Source organism: Onychomys torridus, chromosome 19 (assembly GCF_903995425.1).
Source record: "Onychomys torridus chromosome 19, mOncTor1.1, whole genome shotgun sequence".
Taxonomy (NCBI): domain Eukaryota; kingdom Metazoa; phylum Chordata; class Mammalia; order Rodentia; family Cricetidae; genus Onychomys; species Onychomys torridus.
In genome coordinates, this window is record NC_050461.1 from 41,510,837 (window position 1) to 41,534,471 (window position 23,635).

Below are 23,635 nucleotides of genomic sequence, written 5' to 3' on the forward strand. Positions count from 1 at the left end.
TGTAGAGCCGGAAGCTGTGATTTCACTCATTTTAAATTAGATGTGATTGACAGATATTATTATTATGATTGTAATTTTTATTTGAAAAGAACAATTGTTTCCAAAGCTGGGAAGCTCCCCTGATTCTGTTTCTTGTGCTCCAGGTCCTTTGCCAGGGCGATGGAGGAGTGGCGGCGATTCCACCAGGACCTCAATGACCTCACACAGTGGATCTCTGAAGCTGAAGACCTGCTGGGAGACACCTGTGCTCCAGACGGCGACCTGGACCTGGACCTGGACCTGGAGAAAGCAAGGACACACCAGCTGGTGAGCTCTTCACATCCCAGGAGGGATGTCTGGATGCTTGTACGATGTTGTTGTTGCTGAGAGGTGTTGCAGAGGTTGAAACCAAATGTATTGATTTGTCACATACACGTGCATCGCTGTAATTTTTATCACTGTCAGGTTTGTTCTGTTCTCTAGTTTCCAGTTTAAAAATTCTAAGAAACTTTGCTCATCACACAATTTATAATCAGGATTTTGAAGAAGTTAAAAGAAAAAAAAGTTACTCTACAGTAGCTAATTTTAGAAACAGGTGTCTTTTAGAGTATTTTTGAAAGACATTTCTGGAAATTTTATTTTCAGAGTAACACAAAAATTTGTATCTAAGACTATATCACCCGGGCAGTGGTGGTGCACGCCCTTAATCTCAGCACTCAGTAAGTACAGCCAGGTGAATCTCTGTGAGTTCAAGGCCAGCCTGGTCAACAGCATGAGATCCAGGACAGGCACCAAAACTACACAAAGAAACTATGTCTTGAGAACAAACAAGCAAACAGACAAACAAACAAACAAACAAACAAACAAAAGACTATCTCAATGACAGAAAACTATATGCATACTCACCTGTGTAAACACTTAGGCATCCCATTTTTTTTTTTTGTGTGCGTATGTGTATCTTTGATAAGTGTTATGAAAGTATACTATCCTTGATGTACAGGGCAAGCCTCTTGTAGGATTCAGCCTTGCAAATATGTAACATAACACCAAAGTCAGCTCTGCCAACACAAGACATCCTTAAAGAGAGTAATAGAGTAAGCACAAGCATAATCTTCCACTGCCAGAGGCTTTTCTTGTTTTACTACATCTTCAAAGTGTATTTTATATAGGCAGTTCATGGGGAGTCAAAAGCAGTGCCCCCCAACCCCGCTTGTCAACATGGTGTGCATGCTTGTGACATTTTGAGTTACACATATGTATTTAGACTTAAAAGCAGCCCTTTAATCTGCTACTATAAACTTTTTCAGACTGAGGCAACATCTCAATAAAATGTACAATGAAGATTGTTTATAAATAGCTGGACATAAAAATTGTATTGGCCAAATATTTGTGTGCGTGCATGTGTATGTGTGTTACAAGATGCTTTTACATACTTGTTTGGAAGAAGATAGGCCGTTTAATCAAATGTGATTGGTGACCTTGCGTGTAAACAGCTGATATTTGTTTCTTGTTATTATGGTGTCCTATGTCAGTATGTTTTGCCTGACAACTTTCATAGGGATAGGTTTAATTTCCAGATAGCCATCATTTCCACGTGTCCCTGGAAATGTAATTAATTTGTTCAAAAACGCGTTTTCATGAACACAGAAAGCCCTCCCAGCAATTTGTTTCTGTAGCTCTTAAATTGATGCTGCAATATTGGGCGGACTTAAGGTATCTGAACAATTTGATGAAGTGATGGAAATTCATAGTGTGTAATTTGTCATAGGAACTGGAAGAGGGCATCAGCAGCCACCAGCCCAGCATGATAGCTGTAAACCAAACTGGGGAGGATATCGTGCAGAGACTCCGCCCCTCGGATGCCAGCTTCCTGAAGGATAAGCTGGCAGGTTTAAACCAGCGATGGAGCACCCTTGTGGCTGAGGTGAAGGATCGGCAGCCCAGGTGATGATTCAGTTCTGAACATTTGAGCAGGCAGGGATGTGCAGAGTTCATGTAAAATACATTCTATCTGATATAATACCATGATGTGAATATTAGTGACATTTAAAGTTTCCACTGTCCATATTCCTTGTGACTATGTTCTGGTTGTCTAGAAAAGTTCACTATTCTGTTCAGATGTCCTATGTATAAAAATTTCTTTGGGACTGGGGGATGACTCAGCCAATAATGCGCTTGTCATGCAAGCCTGGAGACCCTAGTACAGATCCCTGGCACCCATGTGAAAGGTTGTAGTGGTCTCTTTCTTTTTCAAAGAGAGCTTTCTTTGATGAAGGATGAGAATTACACTTACCTGGGGGGATATAAGTATAACTATTTCGACTAGATTTAGGAATTATTTTGCTTCAGCTAAGTGGTGGTTGTAAATTGCAGTCCAAAGTCCATGACTTCACTAGCCTTTGGTCGTTGGCCAGGTTTCCAGTACCACACATGGTTTCCCTTTTGCTGAGTGGGCCTTAAGTCCAGTAAGAGAGCTGTTGGTTACACAGTGGTCTTACACCGCTATTGCATCCTGTAGCTGGAGAGTTTCTCTCTGCGCCCCGTCAAGCCCCCTCAGTCCCACAGCCCACTTATAAAATAATTACAGAAGCTTATGTTACTTATAAGCTATGTGGCTGTGACAGGCTTCTGAGTGCAATTTGGACCCAAATAAACACACAGAGGCTTATATTCTTTAAACTGTTTGGCCTAATGGCTCAGGCTTCTTGTTATCTACATCTTACATCTGAAATTAACCCATTTCTATTAATTTATAAGTTGCCATGTGGCTTGTGGCTTACTGGTACTTTACATCTTCTCATGGCGGCAGTGGCTGTTAGCAGCAACTCTTCACTCAGCCTTCCACTTCCCCGATTTCTCCTTTTTCTTTGTCTTGCCTATACTTCCTGCCTGGCTACTGGCCAGTCAGCACTTTATTTATTAACCAATCAGAGCAGCACATTCACAGCATAGAGAACATCCCACTCTTGCACCCTTAGAGTTACTGTGCTGTGGTGCTGGTCACCACACTCTTCTGATTATTGTTTTCCTTCTACAAAAGAGAGCTAGCTATGCTGTAAGACAGTTTTATGAGGATTAAATGAGACAGTATTTGAAGAATATTTATGTCTTAACTTTTCATGGTGAACACTTAAAAATATCCATTTCTTATAATAGTTGCTATTGAACTTACTCTCTCAGCATGTTATTGCTGTATATTGCTAATAGTCAACTAATTTAATCAATTTCATCAACATTCTCTGAGCTTTGTGTTTAACACCGGGGATTCAAATGTCACAAAGAACTCAGACTGAGAAGATAAAGTTTAAAGGAAAAACAAATAATGTGATTAAAGCAAACATTCACAAGAGGATGTTGCCACAGAGGCAGGAATGATGGGCTTTGGAATTTGGTATTAATGAAGAGGGATACTGAAGCTGAGTTTTGATGCATTTATAACAATTTTCCATAAATTCTTTCTAGGATGAACCTTTGTGGTAGTCAGCTTTCTGCTGTGATAACACATAACTGAGATGATTTAGCTTATAAAGAGAGAAGTTTTACTTTGGGTCACAGTTTTACAGGTGTCCATCTATGGGTGTTTAGCCCAATTGCTTTGGCTTTGCTGTGGGACATCATGGCAGGTGTGCATGCCAGAGCAGATGACTTGCTTCATGGCCGGGAAAGAGAAGAGGTGGAAAGGAAAAGGAGGCTTCCTGTGTTAGATTCTCCTTCCAAGTCACACCCTCCATGAACTGAAAACTTCCTGTCAGGTTTAGTAAAATTTCCACCACTGCCCAATAGCCTTGTGGGCCTTTGGGGCATTTCAGAGCAAAGTTTCTTGAGAAAAGGTGTAGAACTGGGAGAAAAGGTGTAGAACTGGGAGATGTGGGAGGTGTGAGTACCACAGCCATGACCTTGTGAGAGAAGACAGAGAGGAGGACTCGGTATTGCAAGGGGAGGTGCTTCTGAACTTACATGCCATGCTCCTCCTTTCTGCTGTCAAGATAGTAACAACAGCCCCAGAATTCCCCTTGAGACTTTCAAATGGTTATCTGTGGAGTCTGGTCCTCATTCCCTCCCCAAACTAACAAGATGGCTACGACACATACTTTACCCAGTCTTTGGAAGTGAAAAGAATAATGAATCTCTTTTTTAGCTTCTTGTATTCTCAATGAAGCAGCAGTTTTCACAAATTCATATTACACTTCATTTCTGTTCTATAACCTGTTTGTATTGGGTTCACCTTAGAACCCCAAGAGGTTCAGAATCATTGGGAATTACCACACTGTTCAGTTTGTTTCTGTATTGAGTGCTTACAGGTAAATATTTGCAGTTTTATAGTTTATGGTGCTATTTCTTAATAAGCAATTACTATCCAGTGTTTGGCCAAGAATTTATAATTTGTTTCTATTCTTAGGGACAATAAAGTATACATTATTTAGCTAGTTTGCAGGTGAAAATTTTGGGTTTCTTAAATTGGTCTTATTGAAATTGCTTGATAATATTAGTGTCATAATTCTAGTCTTAAAACATGAAAGTAGTCACGATTATGAAACTCTGGAAATTAAATTTTTAATATTTCTAAAACAAAAGGACTATATAGATATTTTGGGTGTTTCCAAAGTTGTTAGATTAAATATTATTTTACTCATTATAACCTTTATAACATTTATTATAACATTTCATATCAACCACCATCATTAATTGCTTCTTTTTTTTTATCTTGAAGCTGCATTTTTCTTCTTTTTTAAAATAAGTTAATTTTTAAGTAATTTTCATTAGGTTTTAAAAGTATGACAGTAGAACTAAATATTATACTTTTCCAATATGACTGTTAGATGCATATTAGCTAAAATTATGTTATATTTATTGTATGATGGTCTTATGTTTTTTATGGTTAAAACTATAAAAGGTAGCATAGAAATGTAGATTCCCATTATGGATGGCACAGTGTAATTCATTGAAGTGTTGCACTCAGTTTTCAATCAGCATCTAATTGCTTTAAAAATAATGATGCCACTAAGCTCCTAATAGCATTCAAACTTTTTATTTTTTTAAGCCTACCATCTTATCTGTCACATGGGTTCTGATCATACATACATTCATCTTTTCATCTTCTGACAGATGGCTGGTATTCCTCGATGCTATTCTTACACCATTAAAAAGATCTAATTAGAGAGTTCTGCTTTCATATTCATCCCATTGCTTCACTTGCACACTTGAATACTCTGATTTTTTTCCTTGATCTCCTTATAATGCATCTATTATATTTATATTAAGGAACCAACCAAGCATATATGTGTGTGTTTCTCTAATACTTGTAGAAGAATCCACTGCTCGGCACTCTACTCATTCATATTTTTGCTGTCATCTGGGTAGAATGGAGTAACACTTGCTGCCTTAGGTGAATAAAATATAAAAGGATGTCTTTCTGTCTCCATGGAGAACTCAGAGAAAATTATGCATTTCCCCCTTTTATTTTACACAAGGACATTTTCATTTTTCCTTAACTAATACTTCATTATACAATAATAACTGACTTAAAATTTTCTTATTAGATTGCCATTTAATTTTTTACAATGAGAAGATAAGACTTTCTTTCAGTGTGTCTGAATTTAATTAAGGGAAAAAAATCCCTTTAGTCATCCATATAATCTTTAGTGTAATAGTCTGTATACATGGCTGTACTTAATAAAATTACTATTTCTGTTGGGGTTATGGGGTCAGGATTTCCAAAACAAATATATACTGTTCTGTTTACTCAGTAATGTCTATCAATATTTTTCCCACTGTGTTCTCTTAGGCTGAAAGGAGAAAGTAAGCAGGTGGTTGGCTACAGGAGACGGCTGGATGAGTTTGTCTGTTGGCTAACAAAGGTGGAAAGTTCTGTGCAGAAGAGATCATCCTCTGACCCCGAGGAAAGCCCACAGGAATTAACAGTAAGGAGTTTGTCTCTAGATTTCCAGAGCCTTCTGATGCAGGATGATTGCCCTTTAAAACTAAGATAGTTTTGGCTGAAGCAGCAACCATCATTTTGGTCATGCAGAGAACAAGCAAAAGATAAGTAGCCATGGCCTTGATATTAGATTAGAAGCTTTTGAATGTTTTAAAGTAACTTAGAAGTAGGCTTTAGTGTTACAGTTCAGCAGTCAGGTTTCCTTTGTTGATTTGTAGCCAATGAGAATTTGTAGTAGCTGTACATCTGCACATGAAGATATATAGACATCTAAGTACCAAATCTCTGTGACTATTCATGTCCAAAGGCATTTGTAGTTTGTAGTAAGAATTGAGACATTAATAGTAGAACAAGGAGCAGAATCTATTTTCCAGAGGAAATCATGGAGCTGGCAAGATGGCACATCAGATAACATTTGCTGTGATAGTCTGATGACCAGATTCCATCTTCTACCCTTGTAATAACTCTGGATGTGATGGTATGCCTCTGTAGTGCAGGCATTTCTACAGCCAGCTGCTAGGTAGAAACAGGAGAAGTACTCAGAAGCTCGAGGGCCAGCTAGCTTGGAGTACTCAGTACAAGAGAAACCCTACCTAAGTAAGGTGGAAGGAGAGAACTGACTCCCAAAACTTGCCCTCTGACCCCAACGTGTATGTGCACACACACACACTCTTAAAATAATATCATAAAAAAGATTGTGTTTGAATGAGATAATATATATACACACATGTAAAACTATACTCAGAAAGTATTTACCAATTTGAGTAAACATTTTGCCCATAGCAAAGTATGGTCAAAGATGAGAAAGAAACCTTTAGCAATGATGGGATAGACATGGCAATCATTTATTTTTTTCCTTGAAGTTTGAGGCTACCCAATATTCCTATGTTACCTAAAGAGTGAAGAATTTTCTTCACATGTCCTGTTGGGAAAGTATTTGGAAGATTTACAAAGGATAGAGCAGTGTGTTCCAATGGAGAAGTAAGGCAGCGATCAGAAATGAACCTTGAATCAACAATGTAAATATAGAATGATCCTGGTGAAGGGTGGGGCAAGGAATGAATGAAAACAAGAGAGTGTGTGTTGGGCCTGGAGAGATGGCCCAGCAGGTCAGAGCACTAACTGCTCCTGCAGAGGACCTGAGTTCGATTCCTAGCACCCATGTCAGGGAGGCAACTTGCGACTACCATAACTTTAGCTTTGAGGAATCTGATGCTCCCTTTTAGTCTCTGTACTCAATGTACATACTGCCCACCAACAAATACATCTAATTACAAATAATAAAAAACACAAAAACGTGTTTGTGCGCATGTATACACAAGCATGCACATGAGTCTGTGCTTGTGCCCTGACAGTGAGAGCGTGTTTACACCTTGGGTAAGCTTGCTTTCCATTTAAGAGGCCAGGACCCTGAATTTATAAGAGTATTTTCCTGAGAGTTCCAGTATGCTCCCATGACCTTCCCTCAGAACCTTCTAACCACCTGTCTTCTGATGACACTTTCAGGACTTAGCCCAAGAGATGGACATTCAGGCCGAAAACCTCAAGTGGCTGAAGAGAGCTGAACTGGAAGTGCTTTCAGATAAAAATCTGAGTTTGCGCGAAAGAGACAAACTTGTGGAAAGTCTGAGAAACGCGAACGTGACGTGGAACAAGGTGTGCATGTGGGAATTCTGTAACATGTTTCTCATGTCTGTTGATTTTTAGAATTATACTTTTTTTTTCTGTGTGTGTGTGTGTGTGTGTGTGTGTGTGTGTGTGTGTGTGTGTGTGTGTGTGTGTGTGTGTGTGTGTGTGTGAGAGAGAGAGAGAGAGAGAGAGAGAGAGAGAGAGAGAGAGAGAGTGTGTGTGTGTGTGTGTGTGTGTGTGTGTGTGTGTGTGTGAATGTACCATAGATAAGGGGACAACTTTGGCAGTTGGTTCTTTTCTTCTACTGTTGATTCCAGGGTTCGAATTCAAGCTGTCAAACTCAGGCTGTCAGGCTTAGTGACAAGCATCTTTCCAGGCTGAGCCATCTTGCTGGCCCACATTTGTTGATGTTATGAGTAAAAAATTGTTTTCTTGCTGCTGCATCACGCATCCTTGTGCCTACTCAGCTCTCTACAGTTCTGTATTTCTGCACCCATCATCACACGTATTCCTCAAGAACAGTTTCTATTGTACGCTGGGTTCTTTGTCCTAGGGCATCTGTATATTATGTAGCACACCAAGTTGTGGATGTCTGTTGGAATTTGGCAATAAAATGCCAGTAATTGCATTCTGAAAACAAAGACCTTAAAATAGCTTCTTGATGTCAAACATGACTTTCCCATGTCTGCTTTTGGTGATTTTATTCCTTCCATACGTATTTATTATTAGGATCCAGTGGAATTGAATGACATCTGACGAAAATTACACTAAGATGGGAGTTGTTTCCTTATATGATTACTTGGCTTTGTGGTGGAAATGGTTCAAGGTGGATGAAATCCCAGGATTCTTTTTATTCTGTCCGGGTACCCACTGGATCCATGTCTGTGGTCTTTGTGAGACATTGGATGGGTGTGTCCTGCTCTTGGCTATCAGTTACTTTACTCAGACTGGAAGTCATGGCGAATGTGTTGGCCTGCATCTTTAGCTCTGACATTTGGGAGGCTAAAACAGGAGGAGGATATTGTCCAAGTCAGCCTGGGTTACACAGTAAGATCCTACCTCAAAAAGAAGAGAATAAGAAGAAAGGAGGGAGAGAAGCTTGAAGAAGAAGAGAGATGAAGAAGGAAGTGGGATTATCCTGTATCTAATATATATCTTCTAGCCCAGTCTCTGTGACTAATGAATTATTGCCCAGGAGGTCACTTACTTATTAGCTGCATCTCTGGCCTGGACCTTTCTGTGTACTCTACACTTGTATGGTCAATGACCTGTTCTATGTCTCTGCTTGAGTATCTAATGGTGTCTCAAAACTTAAACTGGATTCCTGGTTTCTACCTTTCTTGTGGACCTAAATGTATAGCTCATCCCTCAGTTAGTAGCATATATGTCCTTATTATTCTGAAATCAGAGATCCTGGGTCATTATTATGGCACATAAATTATAAATTTGAGTTATATCTCAGTAAAGAGAACTCTCCCCTTTCTTACACACATACACACACACTCACACTAGTTCTTTGAAGTCACTGTCATTGGCTTCTTCCATGTACTTGATGGGTGATTTGAAGGATTGGTAGATAGCTACATGTGATAAGGCAGATGAGGGCATAATTTTGATCTCTAGGTGTTGATTGGCCATGAATGTTTCTGCATAATTGTTTCAGTTTTCCTTATGTTGGAAAAAAATTCGTATAAATTGGCCTACATTTCACTAGTTTGTATTGCTACTGACTTGTCCCAGTTCACCATCGTCTCTGGAAAATCCTTCCTTCCTGGTCTCTTCTGCTGCCCTTTCTCAGCATCATCTCAGCAAAGCACCGAGCTTTGTTACGATATAAGTGAGATTCAGTACCTCCCATGAACAATGTTCACTAACAATTTTCTATCTTACTGGGAGTAAAGCTATTGTCCTTACTGTAATTTATAAGGCTCCTCGCTGGCTGCCTTACTGCTACTTCTAACTTTATCTGATGCTCTCTCTCCTGCCCTCCTCTCCAGACATATTGGCTCCCATGTCACTTGCCAAATCCATTTGTATATATTCAACCAGAGCATGCACTTTTATTGAACAAGACTGTGTTGGTTTGCATTGTAGAGAAAAGGGTATGGCGGTCAGTTTGGGAGCACTGTGCTAGATAAAGTTGAAGGTTCTATTATGCAGGAATTGGATTAATATAGATTTTAATATTGTCTACTTTATAGAATTATGACATGCAAAGCAAAACAATGTTTACTGTGTGGAGAATCTCACACATGTTAAGGACTAGTACCCTGAATATTGCATTCATTCGATTCTGTTACATACTTAGTGGGTTTTCACTGCATCCCTGGTTTATGTAAGGCACCATTTTTTTTTTCATTTTTCTTTATTAAGAAAATTTCTCCTCACTCCAATGCTATCCACAGACCCCCCCTCCTCCCTCCTTCCACCTCCCAGCCCTCTTCACCAAGCTACCCTGCATCCCCACATCCCCCAAATCGAGGTCTCCCACAGGGAGTCAGCAGAGCCCAGCACACTGAGCCTAGGCAGGTCCAAGCTCCTTCCCACTGCACCAAGTCTGTGCAAGGTGTCACACCACAGGCGCCAGATTTCAGAAGCCTGCCTGTAGACCAGGGACAGATCCCGATCCCCCTGCCTGGGTGTCCCCAAAAGAGTTCGAGCCAAACAACTGTCTTCTGTATCCAGAGGGCCTAGTGTAAGGCACCATTTTAAAAATGAGGAATATAGGAAAAAAACTGATATTGCTTATCACTTAGTGGGTTTGTCATGGATAAGACAAAGAGACCAACAATTAAAATTTGGAAGCTAGAAACATATAGGGTAACCAAAGAGGGCTTGTGGGAGGTGATCTTGTCTAGGCTAAGTACTGCTCAGGTGAGGGATGGAGGAATGGGCTTTGTAGGGGGGAAGCGTAGCAAGTGGAAGAGTCTAGAGGAGACACAATGAAGTGCATTTGTGTCCTAGAAGGACGTGAAGTAGACACGTGAGTGACGGTTCCAGAAACCAGCTCCTGGTCTGTTGACCATGTGTGGCACTCTGGAATTTGAGCTCTATGTTGAGAAGAATTCACTACTTTGAGGGAAAGAGATGTTTTTAAACAGATTTGTATTTGAAAGATCCCATAGCTATCCTGCAGGGAAGGATGGAGTCATCCTAGGAACTGATACTGAAAGATCAGGTAGCGTCCTGAGAGAAGCTTACAAAGGCCATTTCAGGGAAGAGAGACACCATGCCTTGAGATTTCGATATGTCTGAATATCCATTTGACAGAGAGCTGAACAGAAGTTATACATTATTGGGGGAATGGGGAGGATTTTGAGCCTCTGGAAACTCCATATAGAAAATGAAGAGTAAGAAGGTCTAAGATTTATCCTGCACAGTGATGGTATTTGATGGATAAGCAGAAAACTGAGCCGATAAAGGACACTTAGTGAGGTAGGAACAAAGTCAGACTCAAAGATGTTTATAGGATTTGAGTTGCAAGGGGAGTGGACAGCTTCAGTGGTACAAGTGAGTCACAGTTGAGCATTGGTTGGCATTCCTGAGCTTAAAGTCAGGGGACGTAAGGGCTCCAGTAAGATTACAGTGGATAGTGAAGGTGGAAGCTTCGGGAACCAAAACAAAATTGACTGAGCTATCATTTAGAAGAGTGGCTGTCTTTCAAAGATACAACCATCTTTATTTTCTCTCTGTTTGGCTTGATGCTGCAGATATCCAGAGAGGTGCCTAGCATGCTGAGGACACGCACCCAAGAGCCCTGCTCTGCCTCACAGACGAGGATTACTGGTAAGATACCATTTTATTCTTTAGGGATTATTTTTATCAGCATGGACAAATTTACAGTATGAGCATCCTATTAGAATAACAATTAAAAAAATCATATAATTGCTGTTTATAATCCTGAATTCATACTATTTGGATGCCCAGTGTGGGAAATCAACACTTTTTTGGTTAAAGAGATTTTTCGTTCCCTGAGTCAAAGAAGTACCCGGGTAGCCATAGTCCTGCTGAATGCAGGAGAGGCTAGGTAGAAAATATTAAGTGAATTTAATAGGAAGATGTAGCTTTTCAAGTCATGGGGTATAAACTACTCTGACAACATGTGTTTAGTGTGTATAATTTGTCCTTGATGATGGACTGGGTGGGGGTTCGAAGGCTCCAGCTTCCTGAAAACTGTGCATTGGCAAACATTATTCCCTTAGATGTGGAAAATAGTGTGTGCTTTCTCATGATTTTTGTCAATTTCCTTCTGTCTCTGTCCCAGTAGATCATATAGCCACTGTCACTACTGCCTTGCAGACTCTCCTAACCACCTTGTTCTGCTCACCAACTGGGAGTCTCCTGCCAGAACTTCAGCAGTGGTTCACCCAGGCCACCCACTTCTCTTTGCCAGCTGCTGCTGGGGATTTTCTTCCTTTTCTTCACTGCCCCCCACTCCCCTACCTCTCTCCCACCTCATGTCAACTCCACTGCCTACCCGCTGCCTCCTGCCTGTGCTCACCTTTCCTATCTCTACCTCTTCCGCCTCCTCTTTATCCTTTTCTCTTTTCGTTTTCTGAGAATTCAAAAAAATATCTGTTCACATCTTGATATTGAGGCTTGTTTATGACTCAGTGTGTGTTCCGTCAGACCTGTTTTCCCAAGCACCTTGCATCAGAAATCCCTGATGCTGTGCTGCACTGTGTACACCTGCAGAAGTTTATCTTTTTAAAAACATCATGATGACAAAAGATCAGGGAAACTTTGCATACTTCCATGCATAAAGGACTGATAGCAAACCCACTTTACATCAGGTTTGCGGTTTGTCTTAAGACAGTCATCCATAGATCAGGTTTGTGACCCGAAGCCAATCTCATTGTGACTTTCCTTTTATACACTGCTTTTGCTTTTAAAAAATTCTGTATTTTCCCCCCCGGGCGGTGGTGGCTCACGCCTTTAATCTCAGCCCTCGGCGGGCAGATCTTTGTGAGTTCGAGGCCAGCCTGGGCTACAGAGCGAGATCCAGGAAAGGTGCAAGGCTACACAGAGAAACCCTGTCTTGAAAAACAAACAAAATTTCTGTATTTTTAAAATGATGTATCTGTGTGTGTTTCTGTGTTATGTGTACATGAGTGCAGGTGCCTGAAGAGGCCAGATTCCCTGGCGCTGGAGCTACTGGCCATTGTGAGCTCTCCCTGATAGATGCTGAAACTGAACTTGGGTCCTCTGCATGAGCAATATGAACTCTTAGCTGCTGAGCCATCTCTCCAGCTCTTACACAATGTTTTAGTTTAGTTTTTGGTTTTGTTTTATTCTTAAAAATCGTATTAAAGGTAAAATGAACCATTTTTAAAATAAATAAATCAAGAACTTTTAGTTCATTGACTGTTGTGCAAGCCCCACCTTTGGGCAGCTCCGAAATATTTTCGTTATGCTGAGGTTAGAGGTCTTGACCCCTGAGCAGCTTCTCAGCCTCCTCACCCCAGCTCCCAGCCTCTGGCATCTGTCAGTGAGCATGCCATTTCTATGTATTGGTCCATCTCGAGTATCTCGGGCAAATGGAATCACGCTATGTTTCTTTCATTTAGCACGAGAAATTTCTAAACTGTTGATTATCAATATGTTTAAGAAGAACAGTAATAATTCTGTTATACACTAAGAAAATATAGTTTTATAATATTGGCAAGATGAAAATTAAGAAAATGACATTGTTTACCTTTTTACAATCTCTTAAGTATCGGTTTACACAGATGACAGCTAGGTGCTCATTTGTGTTTCTGGGTTTCGTCTGTAGTGATGATGCAGTACCTAGCCGTGGTGATGCACCACTGTGTACCTGGCAGAGCATTTAAAGCAAATAACTATGGTAATGATGGTGGTATTACCAGCAGCCAGATATCTTGGAAGGGTTTTGTCAGCTGTTGCTTTGCCAGCCTGTGACCTGCCTACTTTGTTGGCCTGTGACTGCAAAGTATTTTGCTTTCCTTGGTATCTCTGTGGTGGGTTATCTCTTGCCTTGTCCAGAGCATTAAAGATTAAAAACATGTTAACTACTAATTAATTACTTCATGTGGATAGCAAATGCCTTTTCTCTTAGTCTTTCAGAGACTTTTAAGATACCTGTTTATGGTGCTTTTCTCAGAACTTTAGAACTTAAATAGTGTATTAATTGCTTTGCTTGTCTTTTTTTAGGTGCTCTGGGATCATAAAGACATTCTCTTGCATCTTAATCTCACAGTCATAGTGTTTGCCCTTCATTCCTTGATATCAATGCAACTAATTTTCCTTTATGAGCATGAGGTCAAATTCTGTGGCACCCTTTCCCCACGCTAGCTACTAGGCAGCACTGTTTGCTGAACAGTGAATTCTCCAGCATTGATCTGTAATGTTGTCACTTCCAAGGTCAGGTCACTTTGCCCCTGCGCCCCATGGCTTTTCAATCCTGTTCATCTGTTTGAATGTCTGAGTTTATTAGATAGGGAGGCTGTTACCATTAGTCAAAACTACAACTAAATAGCTGGAAGGCATATTTCCTTTAAGCCGTGTGTGTGTGTGTGTGTGTGTGTGTGTGTGTGTGTGTGTGTGTGTGTGTTGGCGCATCCTTTCTTGATTACTGCCCAACTAGAAATTTGCATCCATGATTTTGCTAAGCTGCATGCATACCAGTTGGGATTTTTATTAAAAATGTACTGAATTCATAGTAGGACCTGGGTAGATGTAGGTAGTACCTTAACTACTTCTAATATTGACACTAGAGCAGTGTAGCTGTCAGCTTCTCATCATTAAGAAACAAAAAGTAGCCGGGCAGTGGTGGCGCACGCCTTTAATCCTAGCCTTTAATCCTAGCACTCGGGAGGCAGAGCCAGGTGAATCTTTGTGAGTTCGAGGCCAGCCTGGGCTACAAAGTGAGATCCAGGACAGGATCCAAAGCTACACAGGAAAACCCTGTCTCGAAAAAAGAAAAAGGAAACAAAATCTAGGGACCACTTAGTGGTTTAGAACACTGGCTGCTTTTCCAGAGGACCCAAGATGAGTACCCAGCATCCACATTGGTGGCTCACCACAGTCTGTAAATTCCAGTTCCTGGGGACTCTGATGCTCTCTTCTGGCCTCTGTGGGCATCAGGCATGCACATGATGTATAGGTATATATCCAGGCAAACATCCATATACACAACATAAAGGAAAACTAGAACAACAATGATAAAACATAGAATAAGAGACCATTTATCAGATCTTTGGAGAAGTCCTTGGGAGGGTACGTGAGGTCGTGCCACAGGTGATGATGCTTGCTCTGAAAGGTGAGAATGGACCCCTGAAAGCCACCCTATCACCTACACACACATAGACAATGGTTGTAAATAGGATTGCCTCCCTCTCCCACCCTGAAAGATTTATGAACATGGTTTCCTCAGGTTGTTAAGATTTAAGTGCTTACAAAGCAGAAGGAGTTAGGTAGGAGGGGAAGAAGGAGAGAGGACATACACACTTCCAAAACCAGAATCAAACCAAACAAACAGCCAGACGGTAACATGGCATTCACCACTGAGGTTAACTTGTCATCCAAATTGATAAGGAGGCAGATTTGTAAACAAAACAAACTCACAGTTAGTAAATCTACACATTTGGTTCAGCAGCATGAAAATACTTTTATTTCTAATTATAAATCCATTAAAATAACGGAAATAAGTATTCATTTGTGTGCACCAAGATCAAGCCCTGTTGATGTAGATGCAGGATGTTCAGCTAGTTATTGGATATGTAAATTCTATTTTGCAAGGAAATTTATACTTGAATTTAAAAAATGTTGTCCTATCCAGTATTCTGCTTTGGGAAATCTCTGCTAAGTTAGAGAGTAGAAATGTGGAAGACACTATACACCAAAAGATTTTCCTTTTAAGCCCTGTAGGGGAATGTTATTTTAAAATGTGTTACTTTTGTTCATGTTACATTTGTTTAACTCAGAAGCTGTGTTACTGTGCCTGTCTAAAACACCTGATGGTCTAATAAAGAACTGAATGGCCAATAGCAAGGCAGGAGAAAGGATAGGTGGGGTTGGCAGGCAGAGAGAAGGTACAGAAGGAGAAAACTGATAGAGAAGGGCTAGCAGCCAGAGAAGGAAGAGGACTCCAGGGGCCAGCCATCCAGCTACACACACAGCAAGTCACGGAGTAAGAGTAAGATACAGAAGTAAGAGAATGGGAAAAGCCCAGAGGTAAAAGGTACGTGGGGCTAATTTAAAGTTAAGGAAATAAGCCAAGGTAAGGCGGGGCATTCATTAGTAAGAATAAGCCTCCATGTGTGATTTAGTTGGGAGCTGAGTGGCGAGCCCCCCAGAAAGAGTAAAAAACCACCACCAACAAGCCCCCTGGTAAATAATAGATTTCAGGAGAAGTCTACATGTGCAGCTAAAGGAAAAGATGTTACAAAGTCAGTGAACACCTGTGTGTATTCTTATATAGATATTCATGTTGTGATTAGTTAAGGATGAGATATACAGTCCAGGTATGGTAGCACAGGCTTTTAGTCCCAGAACACAGGAGGCAGAGGAAGGTGGTTCTCTATGAGTTTGAGGCCAGCCTGGTCTACATAGAGAGTTCCAGGCCAGGGTTACCCTTTGGGAACCTATGTCTCAGAGAATGAGAAAGATGGAGGGAAGGAGAAAGGGAGGAAGGAAGAGAAGGAGGGAGGGAGGGAATGAGATATACATATGTGGTAAAGTTAAATGTAAAAGAACAGAAAGATTAGGAATAAATTGGCTTTATAATTAAATAAGATACCTTGACCCAATAAAATAATGTTTCTAATTTTATCATTCTTTGCGTGGGTGTGCTTGATCTACTGATTTGTTTTTGTGTTAGTATTGATCATATGTGCATTATTGATGGCCTAGAATTTTGTGAGGCTCTGTGTTGTATTGGATTTTTGGCTCTCAAATACATGTGGTTATTTCAAGCCATGCCATTTCAGCATGAAAAATAAGAACTTCTTAGAGAAACAAAATTTTACTGAAGTACACAAATATGCATGCCATCGCTTCCATATCACGATCACCACATCCTGTTGACTATTTTTGTCTGGTTGCATCTTTATTTTCAGCTCACCCCAATGTCCAAAAGGTGGTGCTAGTATCATCTGCATCGGATACGCCTCTGCGTGCCCCCGAGATCTCAGTTCCTGCTGATCTAGATAAAACCATCACAGAACTGGCTGACTGGCTGGTATTGATCGATCAAATGCTGAAGTCCAACATTGTCACTGTGGGAGACGTGGAAGAGATCAATAAGACAGTTTCCCGGATGAAAGTAGGTGCAGAATGTAAAGGCTTGCCAAGGCAACCCCCTCACCATGGTTCTCATTTGCTTATCCTAAATTCTGAGAAAATAAGCTTTAAAGTATTCCTTATCTGCCAAGCAGGGCTAACTCCAAAGAGAAAACTTTTCTTCTGTTAGCTCATTTGATCAAATGGAACTTAGGACTTAGTGTAAAACTCCAACATTGGTGCCTTAAAGCTGGACACAACATAACTGTTAGCCATCTTTTTATTTAATGTCCAATATGATCTAGAATAATTTCTAAACATATGTTTTCATTTTTGATTTTATAATGAGTTCATTTCTGACCTTAGAAATGAATGTCTTCTGACTATATATATATATATATATATATATATATATATATATATACATATATATATGTATATTTATTTTTTTTTATTATTATTATTTTTATTATTTTCCTATTAATGAACATTGACCATCTCGTAGCAACTTGGAAAACTGTTTTTCTGTCTTGAGTAGGTTATCTGTTATGGAGCAGCACTGAAAGGAATATTCTAGATAGAAATACACAATAAAACAGTAGCAATTGCTAATGCCCACTAAGTGCTTAATGTGTGATGAACATTTTCTTGTTTTCACATGTGTTATCTCATAACAGCCTGGTGAGATAGGCGCTGATTTATTCCCATGTTACCAAGAACTCCGAGTTTCTGAGACAGTGGTTCTCAACATGTGGGTTGCAAACCCTCCACCCTTTCACAGGGGTCACATATCAGCTATCTTGCATGTCAGATACTTACATAACAATAGTGAAATTGCGGTTATGAAATAACAATGATAATAGTTTTGTGGTTGGGGGTTACCACAACATGAGGAACTATATTAAAGGGTTTGCAGTGTTAGGAAGTTTGAGAACCATGGCTCTAAGAGGTGAAAGAGGTGAACACCAAAATCAGATGGGTTTCTCTGACAAAGCAGTTGCTAATAACTGTCCCAGGGATGTGTCAGCCACCTGTTAGAGGTGTTAGAGACAGGTCAAGGAGAGGTGCTGCTACTACAGTCATGGGAACAGGAGGTGGGATTTCGAGATATAATGTGAATGCCATCCTATGTAGCAGACAGACAGCCTGGGTTTGATAGGGAACTTCAGGGGCAACATTTGTGCAAGAGATGTTTTTGTTTGTTTGTTTTTGTTGGGAAGTGATGTTTTGGAAAAGACAACTTAATTCTTTGAGAAGGGGCTTGTAAAGCTCTGCAAAGTCCCTTGGACTTAAGAGTCTATAAGCAGTTGGCAAGATCCCTTCCCATTGTTTCTGAATTGTGGCTGGGAAGCACTGATAACAGTGCTTTGTGCTAGGAGAAGATGAGGATGGATGGGAGGCGAGAGATGCTCAAATCAAGAGAAAGAGCCCTTTGTGAGGGGCTGAGACGATGCTGTTTCCGAACAGAGGAAATGGAAAAGAGGACAAATGGAACAACAATGAGCATCTGAGTAATTTCCTTTTGGATTTGTCGTGCCGAGGGAAGGAAGTCCGCTGCATTCATAGAAGCGTGCCCTGGGATCTAGAACTCCAGTGTGAGCCATTCATTTGGAAGTACTTGTCCCTGTAGGAGTGAGTGAAATCTACAGAATAGCGAGATGGCTAGACAAATCCTTTGACATATTGTTTATATAACTGTGAATTGTGCTTTCTAATCTTTATGGTATTTATTAGTTCAGGGATTAAAATAGACTCTTCCCGGAATTCTTAGCCCCTGTCTTATTTATCAGCTAAGACACAGTCCATGAAAAAAGGGTGATTCGTTTGCAGTTACTGTAATTATTACTTTTCTAATACGCCACTTTCATCCTTATAGGCAATGGTTCTCAACCTTCCTAATGCTGGGACCCTTTAATACAGTTCCTCATGTTGTGAGGACTTCCAACCATAAAATTATTTTTGTTGCTGCTTCATAAAAAAATAACTATTTTGCTGCTGTTATGTATTGTAATATAAATATTTTTGGAGATAGGGTTTGCCATAGGGGTCGTGACCCACAGGTTGAGAACTACTGTTCTAGGGCATCCTAATGTGTGTTCTGCTGTAGAACAGGTGCACAAGGAGTCAGTAGCAATAACCGCTGATGTTTTCAGAGCATTTTCAGGGAGAGTTCCTTCTTTTAATTTCTTTAGGCTTGATGTAACTGAGCTAGGTGCAATGTGGAGAAGGCAGATGCCTCTCCTGGTAACTCTGTTTGTTTGTAAAAGACCTGAGATTCGAACCCAAGGCCTCTGACTCCAGATCACATGCTCTTCTTCTGCTGCATTGCTGATGCATCATTGCCCCTAAGAGGAAGAGAGCCTGCTGTGTCTACCAGCCAACCTGTTTACACAGTTTAGGATGCATTAATCCCCATTGGTCTTGTCTCTTCACAGATCACAAAGGCTGATTTAGAACAGCGCCACCCTCAGCTTGATTTTGTATTTACATTGGCACAAAATTTGAAAAACAAAGCTTCCAGTTCAGATGTGAGAACAGCAATCACAGAAAAACGTAAGTTAAATTTAAAAAAAAAAAATGTATTCTATAGGGCTGGAGAGATGGCTCAGAGGTTAAGAGCACTGACTGCTCTTCCAGAGGTCCTGAGTTCATTAACTTTTTTTTTTTTTTTTTTTTTTTTTTTGGGGAGCTGAGGATCGAACCCAGGGCCTTGTGCTTGCTATGCAAGCGCTCTACCACTGAGCTAAATCCCCAACCCGAGGTCCTGAGTTCAATTCCCAGCACCCACATGGTGACTCACAACCATCTGTAATGAGATCTGGTGCCCTTTTCTATATACATAATAAATAAATAAATCTTTAAAAAGATCTATTCTATATATTCTCAGCCACTTAATGTTCACACACAGCTACAAAGATTATTCTACTAGAAATTGTTATTTGGTAATTAGTACTGTTCATTTAGGAGGGAAATAGTTCTCTCTCTCTCTCTCTCTCTCTCTCTCTCTCTCTCATTTCATCTTTTGAAAGCCTCCTCATACCCCCCTTCTGAACTCTTATGCATTTAGTTTGTTTCTCTTAGGTTAGATTTTTTTAAAAAAGACATCTAATGGAACAAAGCTATGTAAACTCGTAGTCACATCAGTCCATACTGCCATTTCTCTCCACTCACTGAAACTGGGTGTCACCATTTCTTCTAAACTTAGCTCAGAATTCACTCCCTACGCGCTTTGTGACCGGCTCTCATGTGGGGATGCCTTAGTTGAAGGGATAATTAAACACCCAATGAAATGAACATATGAAATATTTGCAAACTAATGTCCCTGTTTGGAGTTAGTGGTTGAGTTAAGGTTCCTATGTTTGTGTAGCACACAGAACCGAGTTTGGATTCTTAAGAATGGTGTCTGGTGGTTCTCACACTCTTTTCCCTCAGCCCCTGTCTCCTGCAGATCCCTGCCTGCTCTGGATCATTCTTCAAACCTCCTGACCCTTCCGGCCATTTATTTTTGTTCACATCTGTCTTTTTTTTATTTGTTTGTTTCAATCTCAGGCTCTTCTCCACAGGTGGATTACTCAGCAGCTCATGGGTCACCCCCTTTGTGAAGCCTTCCCACCCATTGTATTCCCCAGTGGACCCTGTTTCCTCTCTTTCCTCCTTACTGCCGCCCCATTCCCTATCAAGCGACTGTAGATCGCTTGGCTCCTTTGTTCTTTCTCCTCCATGCACAGACTGTGAATCTTCACCTTTCTGGCCTCTGGTCTTCCCATTAAGCAGACCATGAGGAACTCAGTAAATATCTGTGAGAATATAAACTGGGTGAATAAAGTTGATTTTTTTTTTTCCCCTGAGGGAGGGAAGTCAGCTATGGGTGTAATAGATGCTTTTTGCTTTCAAAATAAATGCAGCAATATGGTTACGGAAGGAGATGATTATCTGGGACCTTTCCCCACCCCCCCACCAAGACAGAGTTTCTCTGTGTAGCTTTGCACCTTTCCTGGAACTCACTTGGTAGCCCAGGCTGGCCTCGGTGGCGGTGGTGGCGCACGCCTTTAATCCCAGCACTCGGGAGGCAGAGCCACGTGGATCTCTGTGACATCAGGACTTATTTTAATAGATTTTTTTAAAGTCACATTTTGGCCTCAAACTGGCCTTGAATTTATAAGTATCCTGCCTCAACTTCTTGAGCACTGGATTGCTGACATTACTTTGTCAGGCTTACACAGTGCTGCTGGTGAGCCTAGGACTTTCTGCATGCTAGGAAAGCACTCTCTTGACTGAATTACAACCCAACTCTAATTACTACTACTACTACTACTACTGCTACTACTACTGCTACTTCTTCTTCTTCTTCTTCTTCTTCTTCTTCTTCTTCTTCTTCTTATTATTATTATTATTATATATTTTTTACAACAAAGTTTTCCATCTTCTGAACATATTCCCTCCTCCATTTATTTCTGTCTCTGGTCTCTGTCTCCTCCTTCTCTTCTCCCCTCCCTCTCTCGTTTTCTCTCTTTCCCCTAATTAGTCTCAACTAATTAGTCTTTATCATTGCTTATTTACATAAAGAGCCCTTATCAGCTTGTATGTCACTAATTAACTTCTGTTCATCATTTACAATGAATAAGATAATTTATTTTTCATGGGAAACCCATGATATTTGCTGTCACTTGATACTATAACTTATATTTGTTCAAATGAACAAGCTGTATCAGTAATAGAATTGGCAATAAGGACTTTATGTGAGCTTTTAGCTGAGATCTAGGGTATCATCATAGTTTTGTCTCCCTTTCCTTGAATTAAAACTTTCAGCAGTTTCTTACGTTGTTAAAACAACATACAACATAGACTCTCATTGGGTTATTTTTAAAAATTATAACTCATTGAACAGTTTAATATATATATATATATATATATATATATATATATATAATATTTTAAGAATTTTGCCAGAATGTTCTACTGTAACTAAACCACAATCTTTTATTTTTTTAAAATTCTATGTAGATGAGTATTTTGCATACATGTAAGTATGTGCAATGTGTAAATATGTGCACCGAGTGTGTGCTGGTTCCCATGGAGGACAGAGTAGGGCACTGGGTCTCCTGAAAGGCGTGAGAGATGGTTGTGAGCCTTCATGTCGGTTTTGGGAACTGAACCCCGGTCTTTTGCAGGAGCAACCCTTGTTGAGCCGTCACTCCAGCCCCTTGGCTGGAATCTTGTCCTGTAGTTAAGTTCTTCTCAGGCTTGATCTTCTCGGCCCTTGAGGTTGTCTGGCATCCAGAGCATCATCGCCAAGCCTGGTGTTTGCCGTCTGTAGGCTGATACGTAGAACTATCATTTATTGATATTTCAGCCCACCGTCATGAACTTTCCCTGTAGTAATGAGCCAAAAGTTTAAATTTCCATAGATCTTTTTTTTTTTTTTTTTTAAGGTCCATGATTTAAAAATAAAAAAAGAAAGGAGAGGAGAGAGTGTTGGAGAGGGAAAGGAGAGAAGGTAAGGAAAAAAAGACAGATGGATACAGAGAAAGCAAGAGGGAGATGAAGAGGAGAAACAGTGGCAGAGAAGGAAGGTAAAAAGCCAGCATGAAATTGTGTGGCTGCGGACTCACAGGTGTGCAGGACTTGCAATGCCTTCTTCATTCTTAGTATTTCTGTTGAACTTGAAAATATGAAAGTATTGCCCATCAGAAAGGCCTCTTGCCAGAGGAGAGCAAATAGGAAAAGTGCTCTCTGCCTAAGAGAACTCCCCATTGAAGGCAGATGGAGACTGTGTCTATGTTAAAGTTTTATCATAGAACACTGTTAGGTTTTGTCCTTGTCAGATCAGATTCTGTGACTACACAAACTAGGGAATTGTCTTTAATCTTTAACAGTTCAGTAGCTATTTTCGTTATTAGATGATTAGCACACTTAATATTAATGATATTCAAGTCCCCCCAACCCCCCACTCCAGGAGTAGTTTTAGAAATATGTCTGGATGATGTGTCACAGGCTTATATGTAAACCAAGCTACTTGAGATACTGAGACAGGGGAGTTACAAGTTCAAGGTTAGACTGGAAAACATAGGAAGGCTCTGACTTACATAGATAAAGCAATTTAGAAGAGCTGTAGGAATAGCTCGGTGGTAAAGAGATTACATAGTGTGTGAAACTCCTGGCTTTCAGACCAGCACAGAAAGTAGGAAAAGTAGTGAGCTGGGCATGGTGGCTGGTGCTGATAAACTCAGCACTCAGGAAACTGAGTCAGTAGACTCTCAAGTTGGAGCCAACATGGGTTCCAAAGCCATCCATCCATCCATCCATCCATCCATCCATCCATCCATCCATCCATCCATCCAATCCATCCATCCCATCCATCCATCCATCCATCCATCCATCCATCCATCCATCCATCCATCTATCTATCCTATCTGGTTTTTTAAGACAGGATCTCTCTGTGTAGCTTTGCGCCTTTCCTGGAACTAGCTTTGTAGACCAGGCTGTCCTCAAACTTACAGAGATCCGCCTGCCTCTGCCTCCCGAGTGCTGGAATTAAAGGTGTGCACCACCACTGCCCGGCTTATATCTATGTTTATATAACATAGTACAATGTATCATATCTATTATTACACATTGCATGTACCTGCTAAGCCATTTCCTCTATGGATTACTAACTATATGATCTATAGTAATACTTTATATATGTGTATATAACACATAATTGTGGCAGACACACATTAGAGCCTCTATAAGATGTGTTTCTCATGTTGCCCTCTTTCTGTTTCTAGACCTATTTATGACATATTTAGGAACAGATATTTATTTTCCTCCCCCATGAGAGTCACTTTTTTTTAAATGCTATTCTTT

General features: G+C 40.4%; 1 protein-coding gene across 4 annotated transcripts in view; it reads left to right on the plus strand.

The window, feature by feature from the left end:
- The window catches only part of Utrn (utrophin), a 495,948-nt gene that overhangs the window by 215,843 nt on the left and 256,470 nt on the right, over positions 1 to 23,635 (plus strand). For all 4 annotated transcript variants that reach the window (XM_036169031.1, XM_036169034.1, XM_036169032.1 and 1 more), the window contains 7 exons: positions 144 to 306; positions 1,748 to 1,923; positions 5,765 to 5,900; positions 7,424 to 7,573; positions 11,257 to 11,332; positions 16,624 to 16,829; positions 19,222 to 19,339. In XM_036169031.1, coding sequence (XP_036024924.1) covers positions 144 to 306; positions 1,748 to 1,923; positions 5,765 to 5,900; positions 7,424 to 7,573; positions 11,257 to 11,332; positions 16,624 to 16,829; positions 19,222 to 19,339 — 1,025 coding nt within the window. The remainder of the gene's footprint in view (positions 1 to 143; positions 307 to 1,747; positions 1,924 to 5,764; positions 5,901 to 7,423; positions 7,574 to 11,256; positions 11,333 to 16,623; positions 16,830 to 19,221; positions 19,340 to 23,635) is intronic.